Source organism: Ipomoea nil, unplaced genomic scaffold, assembly GCF_001879475.1.
Source record: "Ipomoea nil cultivar Tokyo-kokei standard unplaced genomic scaffold, Asagao_1.1 scaffold0875, whole genome shotgun sequence".
Taxonomy (NCBI): domain Eukaryota; kingdom Viridiplantae; phylum Streptophyta; class Magnoliopsida; order Solanales; family Convolvulaceae; genus Ipomoea; species Ipomoea nil.
The window spans coordinates 1,760,755-1,785,494 of NW_017617303.1; the positions used below are offsets into that span (position 1 = coordinate 1,760,755).

Here is a 24,740-nt window from a genome sequence, read left to right on the forward strand (position 1 = left end):
AAGACAAGTGATTCTCCAAGTAACTTAACACCTCAAAAACTGGTTCACAAAAGCTTTTTGTAAATCGTAGACGTTTCAAGAGCTTTTGTAAGTGAGTAAGTCGAGTGATAATGAACCAGCACCTTCTTAGTTGATGAAGGTGAGTTTATATAGGTGATGAAAATCCATCCGTTGGAGGGAGATGAAATTTTCGAACCTTTTAACCATTGGACAAGGACCGGGGAGCTTCATGCATTAAATGCTTCATTAATGAGGTTGTACCATGTAACCGTTGAAGGTATAGAAAGCATTAGGGTTTTGTCCTTTAGCTCCAAGAGATAGTACATCTTCATTTAATGCTTCTTGAAAAGTGAGTCCCATAAAATGAAGTCCTTATTGTCCTAGGATGTTGTCAAATCAGACAGGTGAAACATTTTTCTCGTTGTTGAAGAGAAGTAATGTTTAATGAAGATCGTCTTTTACAAACACTGTCCTTTCGTGTTTGTTGACAACTCCTGCTTGACTCTCGTTGTTATTCTTCATGTCTCGTGTCTTATTTCGCCTTGGAGATCCTAACATCTAGTCATAACTCATTTTCGTGTGTTTGTCTAGCTTAACACGAATTACAAAAGAGTTATGGCAACTCTCGTCTAGGACGAAAGTAGCGAAACAAAAACAGCTAATGGTTAGGGGTCTACTTTTCTACATTACATTGGTATCATCAAAATCCTAATACAATGTTCCTAACAATTTCCCCCTTTTTGATGATGCCAAAACCTATACTCTTCTTATAAGGCTGATAAAAGTTCCATAAGGATTTTTCTTATATAAAAACAGCCATACTCGAGAGTTTACAAGTCTTTTTCTAGATAAAAGCGTTTAATAAGCGATATAAGAACAAGTAACTCAAACAGGTGACACGAGATGTGTAATAATGAGAGCTTCATATATAAAGATGTGATCATTACAAAAACTTCATAAAAGGAATATAGCAAAAGTTAACTTACATTTCTAAAAGCTTTGATTTCTGTTGTTCAGCTTCCTTGAGCTCTTGGTCATCCTTTTCTTTTTGTCGCTTTAGCATCCTGTTGAAGTCAATTTTCTCATTGATTTTTGCTCTGAAGACTTTGATAGGATTAGTCCTGACAAGCTCTTCATGTTCTCCTTTGATGTTCAGACCAGTGTAACTGTTGTAGGCTTCCCGAATGTTGCTTCCTTCAACAATACCATACTTCCACCACGAGATCAGTTCAAACGAATTCATGCCTTCTTGGTAGCTCTTTCCTGCTTCCTTGTGCACTTTGAAAGCTGCATTATGCATGACATTTTGTGGGGAATCTTTGGTTACACTCGAAAGATCTTCAATGAGATTGTTGATCCTCTTTCTTTCCATTGCTTCATCTTCTCTTCTCTTTCTTTCTTCATCATGCTTCCTCCACAGTTCTTTGTTTGCTCTTTTGATTCTTTCATTTTGAGTGCTCATGTGGTTTTGTCTTGTATGGTTGTCCTTTGTTTTCAACCAAGTGGGATTATTGCAACCCTCGAATCGTTTGCCACTACCTTCTTCATATGGGACAAAGTCCACAAAGTTTCCTATGCCATCCATAGTTACTTTGTTGTCTCTCATAAGCTTTTGCCTTAATTTCATCTGTTCTCTCTTTGGCAGTCCTGTGAAGATGTATTTGGCTTCAGAACCAAATGATTGTCGAGGCTTGATTTGTTTGGAAGATTGGTATCGACCATATCTTGACTTCGAGGAGTAATGACCACGAGACTTGGAAGATGGATTCGGGTTCCTTTGGTCATAGTCTCTTGGTGTCCGAGAGGGAGAGTGTCGTGCTTCACGAGCTTGATCTTTCATGCTATCTCTCGGCTGATCATCATCCTTATCTTTGTCATTATTTCTCTTTTCCCCCTTTTTGGCATCATCAGCACAAGTGGTAGGAGGAATGGAAGAGACCTTGTTGATTGCAAGCAAGATATCCTGAGCATATCCGAGAATTTGAAGTGCATATTCGCCCAGTTGGTACGAATTGTCCTGATATGTGTCAATCTTTGTACAGGCCAAATCCATACGCTCTTTGAGACCAAAATGAGAGTGTTTGATTTCGTGCTGTTGTCGCGCAACTTTGTTCAAAGAAGCTTCGAGATCATAAAGTTTCTTTGTCATTCGCTCAAGGACCTTGTGATCTGATTGGCTTTGTTGCTGCGGTTGAGGCTGTGCTGGAGGTGGAGATCGAGGTTTAGATTGAGCTGCTATCAGAAAATCGACCTTCTTGCATAGATCATCCATAACTTTCGTGTCCTTTTCTCGTAAAGCAAGATATTGCCTATGGATGGTCTCGGCTGAATGAACAGTTCCTCTCATGATGTTCATGATAGTTCTTGGGGACTTCGCAGGGGATTCTTCCTCAATGTTTGTTGGTGATGTGTCCATGTGATCATCTTGAGGTGGTGCTTCCCGGTTTCCACCACTATCTGAGCTAAGAGGGATTGGTGAAGCTTCCAGTTTGCCTTCACGCATTCTTTCGCTACCGTGCTTGATTGGAGTCTCGTCTATGGGTTGGATATGCGGAACAATAGCGCGAGATAGATCTTCGGGATGAATAGTTGAAGCTTCTTTCGAGTCTTCACTGTCAGATGGTAGTCTTCTTAAGGGAGATCTCTGAGGGTAGGTGTCATAGTCAGGACCGATCAAAATTGTGTGACTGTCTTTGGGTTCGGTTTCTTGAGCACCTTCATTGCCCATCTGATCATCATTATCATCATCGTCATCATTATCATCATTCTCATTATCATCATCATTATCATCATTATCATTATCATCATCATTATCATCATTCTCATCATCCGTATCGTCAACATCATCATTATCTTCATCTTCACCTTCATCACTCTCGCCTTCTTCAATCTGTCGTCCAAGCTCATCTTTCGTGCCACTGATATTACAATTTGGATCATTTTGGTGTTCCTTCTCTAAAGTGGTCTTGATCTTTGAAAGCAACATGGCATATCGAAGTTGCTTCAGTTCTTCTTCATAAACTGGATCCAAGGGTGGCTTGTTGAGCTCGATGCAGATTGGAGCTTTATCTCTCCCGAGAGTGCGATTTGTCATCTTGTAAGAGAAAACGCGATTGATCTCTTCAATTCGAAGAGCTTTTGAAAGATCATCAGTGCCAATCCATGCAAGTGCAAATTCCTCTTCATCCTGCATTGCATCAAAAGTTTCAAGAAAGATCCGCAGGGGAGCAGTGCGCCACTTTTGCCATTGTTGAACTCGTTTGTAATCTCGTTCAATGGATTCTCTAAGTAATTGATCTGGTGAAGGTTGAGGAACCTTTACTTCTGGAACTGGGGCTGATGGTTTCGGGATGTCTGGAGGTTGTACCTGCACTACTGCTGTCTCGTCTACCAACACAGGTTCTTGTGTCAGAGTTACCTGCTCTGTATTGATAGGTTCTTGTGGCAGACAAGGTAAAGCGATAAAGTATCAGTCGCCTCTTTCGTCTTTTCTGGTGACCCAGGTTCTTGTGGAAGACTTAAGCGACTGGCCTCCATGTCTACATTAGCAGGTTCTTGTGTCAGCTCTCGAAGGAGTTGATCTGCCAAAGTAGGTTCTTGTGGATGGTGGTCTTGAGGAAAACCGAGATCAGACTTGGGTTCTTGATCATCAGGAATTTTCTCAGGAAGAACATCTTTCGGTTGACCTTCCCCCTCAGAAAGTGCTTCTTTCGTGTCTCCTTCTTTCGATGTAGCTTCTTTCGGTGTAGAAGATTTCTTCGGGAAAGATTTAGCCTTGACTGGAGACCGAAAGTGACTGTCTTTGATAATTCTGGAGAGAATTAAATTATCTTCATCTTCGGATGAGTCTTTGACTACGATTGATTCTGGTAGAGGGGAGGGTGGAATAGGATCGTTCTTCTTTTGTGGAGATTTTGGTGAGATTGGAACACCTGAAGATTCTTCTGCCTTTTTCGCCTTACTCCTAGAGGAGTGCTTTTCTCGTCTTTGTCGTTTCGGCTTTGGCTGCTCATCTTCTGAAACCCTAGGTGTTCTTGATTTTCGCTTGGCTTTGACTTGCTCGATAGGGATTCCCAACTCCAACGCCTTCTGCTCATCTAATCCTGAACCAGAAACTCCTTCCACCATGGAAATCCCAAGCTTTCCAACAGAGGACCTAACTTTCATTGAATCCAGAGTACCCTTCATCGTAGGGGGAAGTATGTGGGACGCGCATGGATTCCTTGATTATTTGACTATCACTTCCAGAGTCAATAATCATCATGTGGTTCTTACCGCAGAGGACGTTCGATCAACATACGGGTTTCCACAAAGAGATGAGTCTTACAAGACAGATATTATCTATTATCATCTCGACCCAGAGGACTTCTACGAATCCATCAAGAACAATCACGCACCATCCAAGGCAGAAATCTCATGGCCGTTGAAGAAGAAATGGTTCCGGCTAGACTATGAGTTCACTGTTGATATCTTCAATAAACTCGTCGATCACAAGACCTCGGGCACGGATGATGTGACGAAGGAGAAATTGAAAATGCTGCATGCCTTCTTGAATAGATTTAAAGTCGACTGGTCAAAGATCATTTTCAACAATATTGTTCACACCATCACTTTTCATCGAAAAAGTCCAGGAGACATTGCGAAGAAGTTGGGATATGGTTTTGTAATAAGCCATCTTCTGGAAACGAAAGGAGTCGTCCTACGCCCAGGAATTCGGCCTGGTCAGACAAGCATGTCATATGAAACAAAAACCATCAAGAACACCTAGGGTTTCATCGGGGTCGAGCGGCTCGAGCAGTGACAGCGGCAGCGACAGCAGCGCCTCAACGAGCGGCCACAAATCTCCGACCGAAGAGGTTCGAGAAACGCCCACGAGGACTATTGGGTCCGACCACGGGGCTTCCGTTCCTGCACATGACCGGGAAGCCACACCTGACCCGATCGAGGAAGAAACGACTATAGCAGCCGCCGCACTGGAATTCGTCTTCCTCAATAGCGAAAGTGTTGAACAGCAAAAGTGCCTGCTGACGACCGGCGAAGTGGCGAAGATTGCTGCAAGGCTAAGTGGTCGGGTGCAATTCGTTACCCGACGGAGCCTAGGGAATATAAAGGAACGCCACCAAGGGAAGTGGATCGGGATGCATTTCGATTCTCTGCTAGCCCCGATCACTTTCCCCTTTTCCCCCCTTTTGACTGCGTTCTTGGGCTATTATCGAGTATTACCCGCCCAAGTATGCCCGAACGCGCATCGTATCCTGGCGTGCTTACCGCAGATTTGCGCTCGGCACGACGTTGCATGCTCGATGGAGCTTTTCAACTTCATCTACCAGGTCAAGCCCTTGGCGGCTAAGTACGAGGGTGGCTTCCTAATGGCTCAATCCCGGGCTGATCTGTGTTCGATCGAGGACTTGCTCGGGAACAACCGAGGATGGAAGAATCAGATTTTCTCGGTCAAGTATGAACCATGGATTCTCCCGGTCGATCAGACGTGGGGGACGCACTACAGGAAGCAAGTGCAGCAGGTCGAGACCCAAGCCCTCCGCGAAGCAACTTTCCGGATTTCTAGTGAAATTTACGAGCACAAGATTTTCCGGACAAAAGAAGCGTACGACGCCGCCCGATTGCCGCCACCTCGATACGACCTGGACCAGAAGTACAAACCCTAACTAACGGGCGTATCGGTTGCCGTAGCGGCTCCCCAGGCCGAGCCGGTCAATGAAGGCCTAACGCTAGCCTAGCTTTCCTGACCGTAACTCTCCCGATCGTAATCTGTTTTGCGTTCTTAACAATGTAATTTTTGTTTGCAGAGATGGGTCCGCCACGCAGCTTCTTGACGGCCAGTGCGCCCCGAGCCCCCCGAGCCAGAATAGTGCTCGGGAAGAAGAATACTAATGCCGGGTCATCCGGTGACAAGAAGACCGAAGGCGCTTCTATCCTGGACGCTCGTCCGCTAGGCGCTTCGACGATAACCACAGCTGAAGGGGTCGTGGTCGTGGACACGTCGACCGATGCATTGGCTCCCCGAGCCGTCGGGCGCAAGGGGAAAGAAAAGATGGCCGTGAAAGACACAGACAAAGGGGGCGCACTCAAGCGTCGATGAAAACAGAACAGCCCCCTGAGCGGGGCTGTCACGGGCGATGAGTCTATCCTCACCCGGATCGGTAATCTCCGGCCAGCCAAGGAGGATATCAGCAAGCTAACGCCCGGGCAGGCGGCCGAGAAAAGCGGCCAAGACTTGATCGAGGTACGATTTTGTTACTTCTTTAGTTCCAGCAAACTGTAGTCACTCGAGCTAACGTGTTTTCTTTTGTAGTTGTCCCGAGCGATCCAGCATCTTTAGCGCCGAGCGCTGTTGGCCAATGAAGCCAACGCTCTGAGGGAAATCGCCAAGCAGCAAGGAAAAGAGAATGCTGAGCTCCGTGACAAGCTGAAAGCGTCCGAGGATGCTCTAGCTATTGCCGAGAAAGCCGCTCGGGAAGCATTGGTGGAGGCGGCCGAGCTCAAGTCCCGACTAGGCAACCTCTCAGGCCTGGAAAAGTTCCTTTGTCGGGATGAGGCCTCGGCTGAGAAGTTCTTCAAGGAATTGATGAAGAAGAAGCTCGAAGAGGATATGATCTGGATGTTCGGGCACTGGGCCTTCAAGTCCGGCCAGCGGACTATGAGGGAGGAAACCCGATCCATCATGGAGGAGGTTTTCGAGGGCGACGATTTGAAGTCCGTTCTGTCGACCCTTCCCGACGAGGTTTCCGACCCCGGTCTGGCTCCTTTCACCGATCCCTCTGCCCCTGAGGCTACAGCTGAGCCCATCACCGGCGAGAAGGCTGTAGAAAAGGTCGTGTAGTGTCCGACCGGTTGTGCGATTTTACTTTTAACTTTTGTGAACTCAAACTGCTCGGGAGCCCGGTCCCGTTTGTACCGGGAAACCTTTGAATTTATGAATGAAAGAAGTTTTTGCTTCTCTTATACTTTGTCCGATGTGAATGTTTTTAATTTTTACGATCACTCGACCGTTCTTTTTGCGATCAACCTTAATTACTCTCCTTAGCCCCCACTGTCGAACACATGAGGAACAAATGAGTGCGAGAGTAGTCAAGGAAGGTTGATCGGGCTATGCTCTCCCGGATAGCCTGTTTTCCCGAGCGATGGCGTGACACAACCGTCCGCTGAAGATGACCGTTTTACTTCGGACGTTAGAATCTGCCCGAATGAAATGTAGAGGATGTTAAAATCCTCAAGGCTTTTACCCCTATCGGTCGGTCCCGAGGGAGAGGTAAACCTATATCGGCTATAACAGAATTTTGTAATCCCGGTATACTCGGGCAAGTTTTAGCGACATTGTGGTCATTGGGCTTTCGCCCGACCAGGCTGTCGCCCGACTGGATCGTTGATGCCGAATCTTGATCAGATGAAAACACAAACCGAATAACTTGGAATTTAACCAAACTACTTGCTATGTACATATATTGGTAGTCGGTCGAGCCGCCGTGCACAGATGAGCGAGCAATCATCGATCGACATTAAAAATTTATTCCCGTTCGCAGACGGACATAGTAATACACATTGTATATATACAACCAAAGATGAGCGTGTCCACTCGCAGGTGGAGCCCCACCCCATCCGAAATTATAAGACGACATTAATGTTGAAATAAAACCAGATTCTCAAAATTCCAGGTGCCTTCGATCACTCGCCCAGTAGATGTTTCCAACCGGTAAGTGCCCGGGCGAACAACGACCGTGATCACATAAGGGCCTTCCCAATTTTGAGCCAGCTTGCCTCCTTGTAACGGCTGGCTCGCTTCTCGACGTCGTAGCACATAGTCTCCGACTTGAAAATATCGTGGGTTAACCCGGACGTCTTTCGTGCTTTTGACCCTCTTTTGGTACTCGGCCATTGCGCCGAGCTGCTATCTCCCTCTTCTCTTCAACGCCGTCTAGATCCATGGCCATAGAGTGTTCATTCACTTCCGCATTATAAGATCGCTCTCTGGCGGTCGGGATCCATGCTTCGATTGGTAACCGTGCTTCAGCGCCATAAACTAAAGCGAACGGCGTTTCCAACGTTGCCTCTCTAGGGGTCGTGCGATATGTCCAGAGCACGTATGGGAGCTCGTCAGCCCAACTACGACCGGCTGAGTGTAACTTTTTCCTCAAACCCTCCAAGATTGTTCGATTGGCGTTCTCTACTTGACAATTGCCTTGCGGGTAAGCCACCGACGATCAGATTGAGGTTATCCCGATCGTTGCCAAGAAATTTGGAAAATATTGGCTCACGAATTGTCAACCGTTGTCACTGATCAAATGAACTGGCACGCCGAAGTGGGAAATAACATTCCGCCAGAAAAAACCTGGCGCACTGCTGAGAAGTGATCGTGGCTAACGGCTCTGCCTCGATCCACTTGGAGAAATAGTCAATGGCCACAATGACAAAGCGCCTTCGACCGGATAACTGCGGAAAGGGTCCCAAGATGTCTACCCCCCAACGATCAAAAAGAATCGCGGTCGTGAACGGCTAGTAAAACATGGACGGACGGCCAGGCATCCAGGCATATAGCTGACACGTCTCACACCCTCGGGCAAGCTTTTCACAATCAAGCTGAATGGACGGCCAGTAATATCCGATCACCATGATACGCCGGGCAAGCGATCAGCCTCCTTGATGAGATGAACATATGCCTGAATGCAATTCGTTCATGACTAAATCAGCTTCAAAAGAATTCAAACATCTCTGCAAAGGGCCCTGATACGACCGTCTATACAAACGATTGTCTTGGACTTGGAATCTCAGAGCCCTTAACTTCGCCTTTCGAGCGCGTTGTGGATCATCCGGTAAACGACCATGTTGAAGATACTCCATTAAATCAGAGATCCATGTTTCCTCAGCCGATTGGATCGGCGTGACCGGCAAGCGGTGAATACTGTGTCTCGGAATCATCAAAATCCGAGCGATCTTCGACATATGCTCAGGGGCATCCTGCGCCGACTTGGATAAGATGTCTGCATCGGCATTATCCAATCGAGGAACATGACGGACGGTATACGCCCGGAACAAACTGAGCTTTTCCATGGCCAGATCTCGATAAGCTTGTAACCGTTCTCCGTTAACCTCATAATCGCCGAAGACTTGCCCGACCACCAATGCAGAGTCGGTTTGCACCCGGATGTATTCAGCCCCCAATTCCCGAGCGCATTGTAAGCCGTTTACAAACGCTTCATACTTGGCTTCATTGTTGGTTAGGTTGAATTGATACATCAGGGCATAGTAAAGTTTGAAGCCCTCCGGGCTTGTTATCACGACTCCTCCGCCGGCTCCTTTCCTACTACTCGACCCATCGGTGGCCAACGACCACCACGCTGCCTCGGGATCTTCCACCTCCGGAGGTCGGGTTTCCCGAGCGGTATATTCAACCAAGAAATCGGCCAAAGCTTAACCCTTGATAGCTGGTCTCGGTCGGTATTCAATGGCATACTGTGTTAACATCAACGCCCATTTGAACAGGCGTCCAGAAGAAGAAGCGGTACGGAGAACTGCCCCGATTGGCTGATCGGTTAACACGTGAATGACTCGACCTTGAAAATAGGGGGCCAACTTCTTCGCTACTGTATACAAAGCATAGACTATCTTTTCCAGCAGGGAGTAACGGAGCTCGGGACCATGGAGCGCATGGCTCACATAGTAAACCGGTCACTGCACCCCCTCCGAATATGTTCGGCATAAAACTGCACTGACAGCTCGATCGGAAACGGCTAAATAGACGTCTAGCTCTTCCCCGAGCTCGGGCTTTGACAAGACGATCAGTGACATCAGATACTCTTTCAGCTCATCAAAAGCCGCTTGGCATTCATCATCCCATACGAACCCGTTGACCTTTCGCAATACCTTAAAGAACGGCAAAGCGCGCTCGGCCAATTTTGAAAGAAATCGGCACAGGGCTGCCAATATCTCGGTCAGTTGTTGCACCTCCCGAACGGTCGTGGGCGGCTGCATGTCAAGAATTACTTTGACCTTGGCGGGGTTGGGCTCGATTCCTCTTTTAGTCATCATTTAGCCAAGGAATTTTCCCGTTTGCACAGCAAACATGCACTTGTTGGGATTCAAACGTAGCTGGTATTTCCACATGATTTGAAAGCACTGTCGGAGATCCCGAGTATGATCTGCTCGGTCCCGACTCTTCACCAGCATATCGTCGATATAAGCTTCCATCGTTCGGCCTAGTAGGTCCTCAAAAAGCATATTGATCATCCGCTGATAAGTCGCTCCTGCATTTCGGATGCCGAACGACATAACCCGGTAACAATACAACCCGTAAGGTGTGACAAAGGCTGACTTACTCTCATCTTCATGGTTCATCATGATTTGATGATAACCTTTGAAAGCGTCCATGAAGCTCATCAGCTCAACCCGGCCGTTTCGTCAACCATCTGATGGATGCTCGGCAACGGGTAAGGATCTAGCGGGCACTCTTTGTTCAAGTCGGTGAAGTCAATGCACATCCTCCAGGACGGATGCTTTGGAACAAGTACAATGTTGGCTACCCACTCGGGATAAGTGACCGGGCGGATGTGCCGGATTGCAGCCAATTTCTTCACTTCTTCTCGAACGAACTCTCGGCGATTGGAGGACAAATGACGAGTCTTCTAAACGACCGGTTTAACCGTGGGATCTATAGCTAACTTGTGGCAGATTACAGTTCGGTCAATCCCGGGCATATCTTCAGGCCCCCATGCAAATATATCAGCGAATTCCCGGAGGATCGCCAACACTTCCAGTCGCAATTCAGGGGTGAGGGCCCGACCAATCTTTATCTTTCTCTCGGGTCGCTCCTCAAACAAAGGAACCTGCTCTATTTCCTCAGAGGGCTCGGGTTGTTCCTTTCGATCTTTGACGGCTTCCTTGACGATAGTGTTCACTCGGGAAGAATCGGCATCATGCCGATTGACGGCCCGGGAATAACATTTTCTCGCCGATTGCACGTCACCTCGTAAAACTCTGACACCAGCTGGGGTTGGAAATTTCATGCATAAATGAGGCATCGAAATGATTCCGCCGACCCTCATAATAGCCGATCGACCCAAAATAACGTTGTGGACGCAATGGAGGTTGACCACAACAAATTCTAACTCTGTCTTTACTGAATTTGGTGGGGTTCCAAGCTCGACCGGGAGCACGATTTTTCCCTTGGGGCGTATGGTAGCCCCGGTAAATCCCGACAAGGGCACGCCGACCGGAATCAGCTCTCGCTTGTCCAACTTTAGCTTCTCAAACACGTCTAAATAAAGGACGTTCACACTGCTCCCGGTGTCCACCATTACTCTTTGGACATTGGTTCCCATGATGTCAATCATGACAACAAGAGCTTCCATCCCATTGTCCCCGCTTTCCGGCTGGTCTTCAAGAGAGAAGGTAATTGGTTCCATCTTTTGCCTCTTACCGGTTTCTCGGGAGTCGACGATCGCGACCGGGCAACTTTCCCGAGCCTGGGAAGCATCTTCAAAACCTCCAAATATAACATGGATGGTCGGTTTGGATGTTGGTCGGCCACTTGATGGTGGATCGGGATCACGCCGGTCTTGATCTCTCCGGTTAGAGCGATGATGAGACCGCCTATGATCTTTTCTTTCGCCCACTCTTTTGTTCTCTTCTCTCTTGCCGACACATTTGTCCAACTTTCCCAACTGAAGCAAATCTTCTAACTGCTGTTTTAAGTGCGTGCATTCCTCTGTATCATGCCCAGCACATCGATGATAAGCACAATGTTTTGACTTATTCGGCCCATCCGGTCCCGGATGAGGTTGCAGGACTAGGCATATTGCATGGCCTCCGCCGCGGATCGGTTTAATGCCGTGAACTCTCCCGGTCGGATTCGGGGTCAGGAATGATCTTCGACCGACCGATGTTCCGCCCGGCCGGAAGGCTTTCGGGACGAAGCGCCGACCTCTTGTGACCTCTTGACGGCATTTGCCTCACCGGCGTTGGCATAGTCCGTCACTCTACGGAGGGCTTCTTCATAAGTGGTAGGCGGATGGAGTATAAAATCCTGGTACAGATAACCGGCCCGGAGGGATATGTGCAACATGTGAATGGCCGTCAGATCGTCCATCGGCTCGACCTCCCCGGCTGCCGCCTTCCACTTGACTAAGAATTCGGTCAAGCTTTTACCCCTCCAACTATTTAGCCTTCTCGAGGTACATGTAAGGCTTCGATAACCTTGGAGGTTACAAACTTCCGGTTGAACTTCATCGCCAAACTGGCGAAATCAGAGATAGAACCCAGTTGCAGTGTCCTGAACCATTCCGCCGCTCGACTAGTGAGCGTGGAATAGAAAGCCCTACACATCACGGCGTCATATACGCCCATCATCAGCATGTTGCCATAATATGTATTGACATGAACTTCTGGGTCTGTCCGCCCATCATATTCCTTATTCCCGGGGATGCCCAAATCGAGCGGGTAAGGCTGAGCCATGATCTCCACCGTGAAGGGTGTCCTCAATAACGAGGTTGTATGATCGGTAGGAGGCCTTACAGCGTGCTCGTTCTGCCAGCGAGTGAATTCTGCCCGGAGTTCGTTCAGCATTCCTCGGGTTTCGTCTTGTACGACCATTCGGGCTGGTTCCCGAGCCCGGCGTCGTCGATGTGATTTAGACCCACTATGCCCGGACGACCCCTCCTGGCTTGCCGCTCGCATGGGTGAATCAACCGAGCGTCTGTCTGGATCCTGCGGTCCCAATCTTTGCCGCATTGCTGGTCGAAGCTGATCGAATGCCATCGCCCGGTTGGCTTCTATCTCAGGGTCTTCGACCACCTGAGCATGTGTTTCCGGCTGAACATGTATTTCCGGCTGAACATGTGGAGCCTGCCGTGGTTCCTCCATGACCTCAGCCCCCTGCAACCCCAACCTCGAATGAGCCGAGCGCCTAGCCCGGGGAGCGGGATGAAGCTCCGCCGGTCAGCATGGTCGGGTAATTCGGGGGAGCGGAAGCTGGAGCCGTGTACGCAAGCATAAATTGCGGATAACCGGTTGGCGGTGGATAATACATCGGTGTCCCAGGCCAACACCCATATTGAGGAGGTGGAACTAGGTATCGATATTGCCCGGGAAATTGATATTGTGGCCCAGGCGGTGGATATGTCGGCTGAATATAATTGACCGGGTTCGGGCGCACCAATCGTGGTGGTGATAGGTTGAGGTTCAGGTCAACTGTTTGACATTGATACTGTGTACGTTGGTGGTCGGATGAGCTTGCTGCGTCCGCTTGCTCATCCTCGAGTGCTTGGTACATGAACGGATACATGGTGATAAGAAAGATCTGGTACTCGTCTAAGATAGCTTTTGTACCCGAATCCCCACGAACGGCGCCAAAATGATAGTACTAATTCCACGTGCTAGCGGTCCAAGTACTTAAATGAGATCAAGTAATAAAAAATAAAGATATTTTATTGATCAAGAAGGACCTAATACAATCTAAATGATTATCCCGAGGGCCGACTGACTGCGGTCAGGCAGCTCTGTAGATAATCTATCGATCGTCCAAAAGTCCCTCTCACTGTAGCCGCCATGGGTATTTATAGCCGCTTGACCAGAGACACACCTCCGGCCGGCCGACATGTAGCCCACGTAGCATCCACGCGTCTTCACCCAGCTAGCCCTCTCTGTTAACGCGTTGCATTGCCACACGTCTTTCCTCGAGATCCTTGACTTCTCGCCAGATAAGGCTCATCGAACGGGTGTTAAAAACCGGTCGGGAAGTCCACCGATCGGGTCCGACCAGTTCTCCTCTCAAGAATATCCGACCTGCAAAACCTGCACAAAGAACAAGAGAAGCCAAGTCGTGTCGTTCGAGATATACCCTACCAGAAACTAAATAACATGTCTCATATATATATATATATATATATATATATATATATATATATATATATATATATATAGTGTATATTGTCAAATGAAACTGTAGTTGTATCAAAATGATACTTTAGTTGTGTTGTAATGAAACTACAATGTATATAAAATGAAACTGAATAACAATTTCACATATTTGAGTGTATATTGTACAATGAAACTGTAGTTGAATTAGAATTATAATTTACTGGTGTTGTAATAAGAGTACTACAGTGTGTATAAAATGAAATTCAATAACAGGTTTCACTGTAATAACACTATTGTATGTACAATGTCAAATGAAACTGTAGTTGAAACAAAGTGAAATTTTAGTTGTGCGGAAATAACACTACAATGTATATAAAATGAAACTCAATATATTATATAAACAGAACTAATTACACGGAATGAGCAATTTATATCCTGCACCAGGGCGCGCATTGCATTGTGCGCCCTGATGCAAAACGACGTTGTTTCAGATTTTTTTTTTAAAAACATTTCGCTACCCTGTGTTCACGGTTAATTTTCTGTAAAAAAAAAAAATGTACATAAGTTTATACTAGAATACACATAATTGTATACATGAATGTACATAATTGTATAACAAAATGCACATACTTTTTTTTTAAAAAGATAATACATATAATCTAACATAACACATAATATACATAAACTTTTAACATAATAAACATCAACTCTTAACATAATACACATAAATTTCCTGTTTCGGATGTACATAATTGTATAAAAAAGATGTACATGATTGTATAAAAAATGTACATAATTGTATAAACAAATACACATAATTGTATAAATAAATACACATAATCGCGTCCATTCTTACATAACTTACCAAAACGACGTCGTTTTGGGAGGCGCCGGGCGCACAGTGCTACGCGCGCCGTGGTGCAAGGTATAACAATTGTACGAAATGGGTACCGTTTCTTTTCAGTAAAAGAAACGACACTGTTTTGGACCATGATTCACACAATTGTGTGGACCATGATCCACAGTAAAATTTGCCACCGGATCGAAACGCACCAATATATGAATTCGTAGATTGATTAAACATTACTTTATAATTTACAAAAGAATTTGTTGTTTCAAATATTGATATTCACATTTCTAATATGTTAACAAGTACGGAGTAATTATTTACAGATTGAACCGACATAAACAACTATAAAATCCTAGGACTTTTAGCTGACGAAACTTCTTCGCTGCATATCGGGCAAACCTATATATAAACATGCAAGACAAAATAAACATCAAATGAAGTTTATTGATAAATTACATTTCTTTTTAAATAATATATTATATATCATAGATATAAGTTTTGATTTTATAACTTTTATCTCCATTAGATATATAAAATAAAATACAAAAAGACATTAATAATTATAATTATATTAAAAAAGTTTACAATGACATATGCTTTATAAAATTATACCTTAATCACTTGTCATAACTCATGCCAGAAGTACAAAAGGAGAATATAATAAAATTTGTAAAGTATAAAGTATAAACAGTAATGTAAAACTTTCCAACATTTTCATTCTCTTTATATATATATTTTTTAAAATCATATATCATTTAAACACAGTGCAATTCCAAATTAGGGAACAAAAATCTAACTGTATGATTAGAAATTACCAACCTTCTTGATTTGGAGCCAGGTTGTAATGCATTCACAATGGTATGGATGATCACAAGGTAGGGCAACGAGCTTCTCTCCTTCGTCATATTCCAACTGACATACTACGCACCTGCCATTATATTCATGCACCAACATACGTACAATTAAGGTTTCCATGCATAACTATATTATATATTCCATCAATCCAATTGCGTATATATAGGCTTGCGCTCCTATGAGAACCACCCTTAAGTACTACATGAATACACCACAATTACTCTCAGTCATACCGGCCTAGATGACGGTGAAGACTCTGGAGTAGTTATGGTGCGTTCGTGTAGTAGATTTTGTGCACTCATGCAATTCTCACGTATTCACCTCTAAGGCTTGATTCTCATTTGAACGCAACTATATATATATATATATATATATATATATATATATATATATATAATTAAATAAGACCACCTCTTCCCGTGAGTCCCTTCATAAATGTACAAAAGCTACTACCCGGATGCACATGGACTATATTGTTTGCAAGTCGCGCAGCATGAATGTACACAATCTACCCTGTGTGTATTCGTGTAGTAGCTTTTGTGCATTTACAAAGGATCTCACGGAACTCACGAGAACAGGTGGATGCTATAGAGTTTATAGAACTGAATGAATTAACATTGCAAACACATGCAATTAACTATAAATAGTGTACAGAGGAGGAAAGATAGAAGGAAATTACAACCACTAATCTAACATATAGCTATTCAACATGAGCTAAATTATAACAAATATATAGATAATTAATGTGAGCCTCATATATTCTTAGTAGATGATGTTAGCTAGGTATAGTACTGACCGATCAACGAGGGTTTTGGAGGTGAGAGATTGGAAGGTAGAAGGATGCAAAGACTTGGTAATTTCTGCTTCTGATAATCCTCTGCTCTCCACTCCAACCAACTCCCCCAGAGCTATCAACTCCTGTCAGTAGTTTATTATCTCATTTTAGCAAACAATAATAATGTATACAAGCTAGCTACCAAGGTGGGTATAGTATATGGTTTACCTCGTACGATAGCAAATCCGGATCAATGTCATCCTCCTCTATCTCCTAATTAAACAATTCCGATCCGGCCACCATATATATTTTTAAAAACATTATTATTAGTCGTCAACATAATTTCTTACTTTAATTGTATATCTATCTAAATACAGATCAAAAGTTACTATACGTTGATACAAATTACATACGGAGTATATGTTATTGTTAACTACATCAATCCGTATAATATAGACATATATTAATTAAAAATTCATTATTTTATTATTATAGAATAACATTTTTATTTAAATATAATAACATTATTATACGTATGTAATGATATCATATTATATAATTGACAAAGAAAAAAAATATAATTTTATCAAATAAAAATATATTTGTAATAATATCATTATACACGACATCGATCGGTAGAATTTTTTGAAAATATATACGGATCCTAGAAGATTATGATACCTCATAATTACTGTAGTCGTCATAATCAGGATATTCTACTTCTTCTCCTGAGAAGAAACAAGGAATGGTAGAAATTAAAATAAATGAACAAGCTAAAAGACCCACAACATAGTAAACAAAGAAAATTGAGAAAATGTAAGATATTATGTGTTTTGCAAAGTTATACCTACCTTATATTTACAACCTTGAAATGTTTTTGAAAATTTAATTATTAAATTTCTTTTAAAAAAAAAAAAAATTAAGTGGATGGCGAAATGTCTTGATTAGAGTTTGGGTTTTGAATGAAGTGTGTGCGTGTTTATTTATGTTGTTTGATTCATTGTCTGATGGAATTAATTACCTTCAATCCCAGATCGTAGGGATGAAGCTTGAAAACTATCATCTGAATATTCACTCATATCATCATCATCCTCGCTTCCATCACTTTCGAACATTGCAAGCATCACCGATGTCCTTTCCTGCACGTACGATTACCATTATATTATATTGCCACACCAATAATTACCTAACTAATCCACACCACATATCTTGTTAGAATTTAGTTTGTTAAAATTTTTAATATACTCTCAGATTTAGTTGTTATCATAATAAATTTATAAATAATATAAATTTCTTAGTTTTATATTAATTTTCCTCGTATCATTAGTCACCTGTCAGACCTTATTTAAACTTTAATATATAAGTGCTGTAATGTAAAAAAAAAAAAAAAAAAAGGGATAAAAATCGGAAAACCTGCCTCGTCAAGATGATCGTGGAGTTCCCTTGATGTTGTTTTCCTCTGGTCGTCGTCAGCCATGGATTAGTTGGAGTTGATCAAAAGAAGGTTAGCTAGCTAGGATCAATCGGAATGAAGATCGGTGAAGTTATGTTTGCCTAAGGATCGGATATTCAATTCCCTTAGCTTGATATGAAGGATCGGATCGGAGATAAAGATGGGATTTCAGGAATACAAGAGGAGAAAAGGCGGCGGCGGCGGGGGCTTGATATATATGATATTGGAGAAACTTGTGGATAAGGAGAAAGCCTAGCTAAGACAACTTTAATTTGACGGAAAGCAAAGGTAGAAATGCTAATTAAAGACGTCTTTGATCGGCTGTGCAGATTCCATTAACGTTAGTTGATTGGTTCTTCCTCAGCTCATTTAACATAACTTCCGTGCGTGTGTGAGACAGTCAAAGAATATTCCTTCTTCACCACACTTTTTTTTTTTTTTTTTTTTTTTTGGGTTTCTTGCCCCATTGGATAACAACTTCTTGCCAATCCTTTTCCCTATAATCCACATTTTCAATATAATCCATTATATTGTTTTTAGGCAAAGTACTAATTTGTACTCATTCTTGTATAACTCAAGTTTATTTAAAAAATTTATGTTTGAAATAAAAAATTAAAGCACATGCATCATTCTATCAACCCGACAGAGCACAAGGAGCCCCTCATTTTCCACACTGCTGCTAGTGAGAGTCAATTCCTGATCATTTTTTCTAATTTTCACCTCTATTACCATTTAAATTGCTCATGCAGGCAAAGCACATGACTCATGAATTATCTGTTCGGGGTTTAATTTGGGAATTAGGTTGTTTATTTATTTATTTATTTATTTATTTATTTTTGGAGTCGCGCCGTCTTGTCTTGAATAAGAAAAAACGGTTGATCATGAAATTTGTTTAAATGACGTACGGTGCGGTCAAATTGAGATTTCTGGTCATTGGCACGCCTTCTTGTAATGTATCCATGAAAAAAAAAAAAAAAAAAAAAAAAAAAAAAAAAGTTTCTTATTGATCAATATTCATTAGACAAGTTACCTAATAGTGAAGGAAAACCCAGCTTGATCTAAACTAGAGTTAATTTTACCAGAGATTTTTTATCGATCTTTAGTGGCAATTTCAAATTTAGTCACAAAGTATCTTTTTATCGTTTAATATCCTAGACTATTATTTTTTGGACACTTTTAGTTATTCTCATGAATTTTCATATTTTTAGTAAAAAATTTTTGTCTTTTCATATTTTTCTTTTATTATTTTTCAGTTTCAACCGGTTTAATTGGTTTAGAACTTTAGGTAACCTCTGATTTTTAGTAACCATATTTTTCAACCGATTTTTAGTGAAGTCTTAAACCAATTAAACCGGCTGAAACTGGAAAAATTATAAAATAAAAATATGAAGAAACAAAAATGCCTTTACTAAAAATATGAAACGTAATGAGAAGGACTAAAAGTGTCCAAAAAATAATAGTTTGGGATGTTAAATGACAAAAACGATAGTATGTGACTAAATTTCAAATTGTCACCAAAGGCAAGAGACCTCTGGTGAAATTAACTCATCTAAATTATGTACTTATAAAATTGTAATTATCATATTATGTATACTAGTAATTCACCCGCGCGATGCACGGGGAAAAATTATGTAATTATAAATATAAATTAAAAAATAGAAAAATATAAAAATATTTTAAATTGTTTAATATAATAATATTTTTGAGCTTTCATTGGTAAATTATTTATTATTTTGATAGAATACAAAATTACAGTTAAAATTTTGTATGGTTAATATAATCTCTAATTATGTACATATTCAAATAAACTTATAGAAAGAATTTACATAACTACATTGATTTATTCTTAATCGTATTTCATCTATATTATAATTTTCACAATACGAATAATAACTAAGATAATTACATTTAGAAAGTAAATTTCAAATTTTGTATGAGTAAATTTAAACTCTAATTGAACACTTTTTTTTTATATGATTATATAATATATTCTTTATGCACGTGTCATTCTATAAACCCAAATGTCATTCTATAAGTCCAAGACCACTTTTTGTGGAGATAATTCAAATGTATTTTTTTTTTCTTTTAAAAGTCCTAAGTTTAGAAATCTAGAAAAACATTAAAGACCCATACCATATATATATATATATATATATATATATATATATATATATATATATATATATATATATAAATTTTTATTTATGGCTCAAATGATTTTTTTTTATATTATAAGTCCAATAATTGACCCACGGCCCGCAACATTTGCTTTCTTCATCCCTTCTCGCTTCTGCCATTTCTTTGAAGCATTTGAGGGGGAGAAAAATTATATGTAGAGGCTTGCATTAATTGCACTGTTTCAGATATCGAATAGGCTTAATCGAAAATTTAATTAATATTGTAATCCCAAGAAGCATCATAAATAACAAAAGCATATCAAATAGACTTTCATTGTAAAGCCAGAGATTTAATTAATATTGTATCGTTTCATATTTTTTATTAATCGGGAATCGGAATCCTTAATCCTATCATAACATTTAATAACTGCATTAATTCAATAAATGTAATTCTTTGTTATGGGCGAGAAAAAAAATAGCTATTTTATTTTTCAAATGTTGTGTTTTTTTTTTATAGTAAAAGATGCATGTTGTGGCTATTTTATATTTATAGCTAGTAATAATAATAATGTTGGTAATTAATTGTAACATTAATTACTTCCCAAACCATATAGCTTTATTATAGTTATTAAGATTAAGATTAAATTAACAAACATATACATAATCTATTAACTACATACATATATACATACATATTGATGAGGCCATAGGACCCCATGATCCATATTATTGGATAATGGTGAATAATGAGGCATCGAGCAAAATAAAATAAGATGTGCTTCCATGGGGTTCAAACCCACAACATCAAGCATAATAACATACATGAGATCCATATCACCAAACCACTCAAGATCTTGTGTATTAAAAGACAGGAAGCTCCACTTATGCAAGGGAGTGCACTGGAAGCAAAGTAGTGGGGCGACACTACGTGTGTGGCCAAAGAAACGTCTCAAGATAGCTCAATGTTAACTTAATTCACCTAATGGTCTATCAAGATGAGTGTGTTTTGAAACCGGAGATGGGGAAATCCTTCATATCATCATGAAATAATTGTGTTAGGAATGTGCTTTATTAATGCAACGCAAGGAATATCCAAAAGGAATAAAAACCCCTATCAAAGGATAGAATGAAATAGCAAAGGGAACACACTCTCTACACACTTAGCCAAGCATGCAACCAAATTTGGATTTACCTCTCATTTTGCAAAGGCCTTCAAGCCGAGCCCCCTAGTAGGAACGATGTGCACATCCCAACCGACATCCAACCTTATATCGCCAAGGTCATATACATTAAAATAAATGAAGGTTTGGTATGGACCGCTCCCTGCCAATAAGCAAAAGGTGGTCGGAAATAGCAACAAAGGTTTTTTGGATACCAAAAGTGGTCGGAACAAGGCTTTCGACTTGATTTAAGATCACTTTCAGGTGAATACCCTTATATGTTTTATGCATTTTTTTTTTGATAGTTTATATGTTGGTTTCACTTTATATTATCTTTTTCAAATTCTTAAACAATTCTTGAGTGTTATAAATTGTGGTGTAGTGTGTTGGTTCAAGGATCATCTTTGTGGCATAAGTGAGGTGAAAAACAAAAAGAAGAAAAAAAAAAATTTATTCATTCATTTATTTTATTTGTAATAATTTCATAGATTCTACTCCGCTGAATCAGCCACCTATATATACATGTACCATAAATCTACTATACTAATAAGAGCCCAAGAGAGTTAGGCCTATAATGGATAGAAAATGTGTCCGTCACAAATTTTAATCAAATGAATGGCTCAGATTAATCAAAAAATTGATCAGATTTAAATTTTACAATGAAATTTACTTAAATACCCACACACCGTTACTTTATCCGTTAATAATTTCAGAGTCTCCGTTAGTTCACCGTTAGGTGTAGCCAAACCACGCCAGTCATCCTTCAGAAAGAATTTACCCGTCGAGATCCTCGCCAAACCTCGCCAATCATCCGAATTTAGTCGTCGAGTTTCGCGCCAAATTGCAAGGAAATCGCTTGTTTTTTACCCAGAGTCCTCCTTTTGTTCATCGTTTTCATCATTCGGAAGGAATTTAGTCGCCACAGATTTCGAGCACTCACCTGTGATGGAATCCGATTTTCCCCCATATTTACAATTAGCATTTTTGAATCTCCAGGCTTTGGTTAACTAAATTGCTTTATTTGGCCATGATTGTACTTGAAGTTTTCTAATCAGCAGCTAAAGTATATGAATTTAAGGTTTGTATCATGTAATGTTCTAATTTCTTTTGTAGTATCTATTAATGAAATAATAGACGCGAAAAAAAAAAGAGTAAATAAATAAATAAAGAGATCATATTCATCTGAAATTTTGTTTGTCTTTTTGCATCTAAATCAAAGATCACCTGAACTTTGGTATTGCTTTTCCTGAAATAGTAGGATGTTCAATCATTAACTGTAGAAATATGAAGCAAGTATGTCACTACTTTTGTTTATTGTGTAGGTCACTAAATTGTGTTTGCATTAGAGTATTGCATGATGTTATCAAAATGGTCTTTGCAAAATTGTAGTCAGAGTCATTTTCAAGACCAATTGGCATTTTTTATTTAATAGCTTTTCTTTTAGTATTAGATGTACACAATATTTTCACATGATCATGGTTATTAAAATTGTTCCTTTCTGTCAAATATTTGCAGAGATATTTATTGTGGAGGGGGGTTCAGCTGGTGGAAGTGCTAAACAAGGCCGTGATCGGTGGTTTTAGGTGACAGTTCTATCTGTTTATCACCCAAGGATTGGTGCCCAAAGTGACAAATGTGGCTAGAATGGTTCTCATGTATTCTTTTTTTCTTTTCAAAATATCCAAACTCCAGCAACTGGCATATCAACTCATTGCTTTGTGCTAGCCATTCTTCCTTTACGGGGTAAAATTTTTGCACTAATAAACATATATTTGCGTTGGCTTCTGAATATTTTCGTTAGTTCCTCTTACTGCTGTGTTCCTTATGTTTTCTCTTGTTCAATTCTCTCTGATTTTGCTAAAGGTTTCGCCAAATCTTGCCAAATTGCAAGGATATTGCAGGTTCATAATTTGTCGGGAACCTTGGAACCTTCGAGTTGGCGGTTCATGGGTGGCTAATGTTGGCAAATTGCAGGAGCTGCGACGTTCTAGACCTATAAGACCTCGCCCGACGGTATGATTCCTGGACATCTTTTTTTTTTTTTCTCAGCATTGATTGTTCTTTTTGCCTCTCAGTTTTACTTTCTTAGGTAATCAAATGGAGATCTATCTTTTGTTACTTCTAGATAGTTCTCTTTTTACTAAGTAGAGACATACCCATGAAGGTCACCTGGTGATGAGTCCTAAGGAGCACTTTGCAGTTTGCATGTATTTCTTGAACATGAGCAATTTTCATTAAGGACTTCTTCCATTAGTGCATTTATCTGTTGAAAGCAAAAGCACAACTCTCAATCCATAGAACAAGCATGAACTGAAATTTACTTGAGAAGCATGAAATCAATAGTATGATACACATGATTGATTTATATTTTATACCTCCTCATTTGATAGTTGATAATCACGTAGAAAGCAAGACACTATCTCTTACCTCTGAGTAGTAATTTCAAGTTCCTGTTTCAACCTCTCTGTAGTACTAATAATATCACCAGTGGTGGCATTGCAAGTGTTTAAAGCCAAAGCAATTCTACACCAACAAATATATAAAATAAATAAATAAATAAATAAGATGATACAATGTTGCAAAAAAATTATGAATGTTGCATCTCTGCCACCAAATAACAAAAACAAAGAAGAAGAAAAAAGACACTTTATGATCCTCACACTATGGAGCAGAAGCACATTTACAAGAACAATGTAAATGAAATTCATGAAACAAAATCAGCAGTCAACTATGCAAATGATTTATGAATTTACAAATAAATAGTTTTTGCTGACATTAGCTTCTGCTTAAATGTTTAGCTCCTTGATAGATTCCCATTTAATTGTCTTTGAGCTTTTTTTTTTTTGTTTTTTGTTTAGGAATATACATATTGTGTTCATCGTTAAGAATAAACATACATGAAAATAAAGAACCCTAAACACAATCAAAAAGTATGTTATACGATATACTAATCTAAAATACTATATAAACTAAACTGATAATATTTAATCTAACAATAAAACAATTTATATATGATAATCTGTCTCAAAAGACCTTTAGTTTTATCTTTAGATTATATTTTTTTATAAATGTCTATGTAGGGTGAAAGAACATCGTGACACACTTGACGCATTGAAAAGATGCCGAGACTACAACAATGTTGCAATCAAACTTGCAAATCTAAAAAAAAAAAAGAAGAAATTAAAAAATAGCGATCGTTCCACCATTCATTAATCCTGTAAGTAAAATACTTATTGAGCATTCTTTAAATATATTTAAACTAATATAAATTAACAATCACTTTCATTTTATAGAGTCAACCTGCTTAGATTAAGGGCAAAATCAGCATTAACCTTGACAACAACAACAATTGGTATATAGGATGTAGCCATTGTATAAAAAAGGTTTATGTACAAAGTAACCAACAATTTAACTGTATGCATTGTGGTGAAAAGAGAGTGGTGGGTACTCCAAGGTTAGTGTCAATTCAACAAACCAATTTAACAATACACACACACACACACACACACACACACACACACAAGTTTAAGTACTACACTCATTCATACCAATCCCAAAAATATGAACTACAAAATGCACAGATGCAAAATGAATGTGAAAATTGTTGATGAAACTGGGCACATTGCGGCATTAGTATTCGGACTACCTACAGAGTTATTGT

At 40.6% G+C, this 24,740-nt stretch overlaps 1 protein-coding gene and 1 long non-coding RNA gene across 3 annotated transcripts; one reads left to right on the forward strand and one right to left on the reverse strand.

The window, feature by feature from the left end:
- The first annotated feature begins 653 nt into the window (after nucleotides 1–653).
- LOC109178923 lies at nucleotides 654–24,239 on the forward strand. The gene is made up of 3 exons (XR_002053792.1): nucleotides 654–664; nucleotides 17,093–17,097; nucleotides 24,160–24,239. It is a non-coding gene; the product is annotated as an uncharacterized LOC109178923 (long non-coding RNA).
- LOC109178922 (E3 ubiquitin ligase BIG BROTHER-related-like) lies at nucleotides 14,919–18,131 on the reverse strand. 2 transcript variants are annotated; one of them, XM_019328472.1, is made up of 7 exons: nucleotides 17,767–18,116; nucleotides 17,371–17,488; nucleotides 17,031–17,077; nucleotides 16,578–16,622; nucleotides 16,371–16,492; nucleotides 15,539–15,647; nucleotides 14,919–15,118 (listed from the first exon to the last, which is right to left on the reverse strand). In XM_019328472.1, the coding sequence occupies exons 1-7, from the start codon at nucleotides 17,824–17,826 to the stop codon at nucleotides 15,062–15,064; spliced, it is 558 nt and encodes a 185-aa protein (XP_019184017.1). In that variant the 5' UTR covers nucleotides 17,827–18,116; the 3' UTR covers nucleotides 14,919–15,061. The 2 variants fall into 2 exon arrangements, with proteins under 2 accessions (XP_019184017.1, XP_019184018.1); XM_019328473.1 differs by lacking the exons at nucleotides 14,919–15,118; nucleotides 15,539–15,647 and adding an exon at nucleotides 15,998–16,160 and having other exon boundaries at nucleotides 16,347–16,492; nucleotides 17,767–18,131.
- Nucleotides 24,240–24,740: the final 501 nt, after the last annotated feature.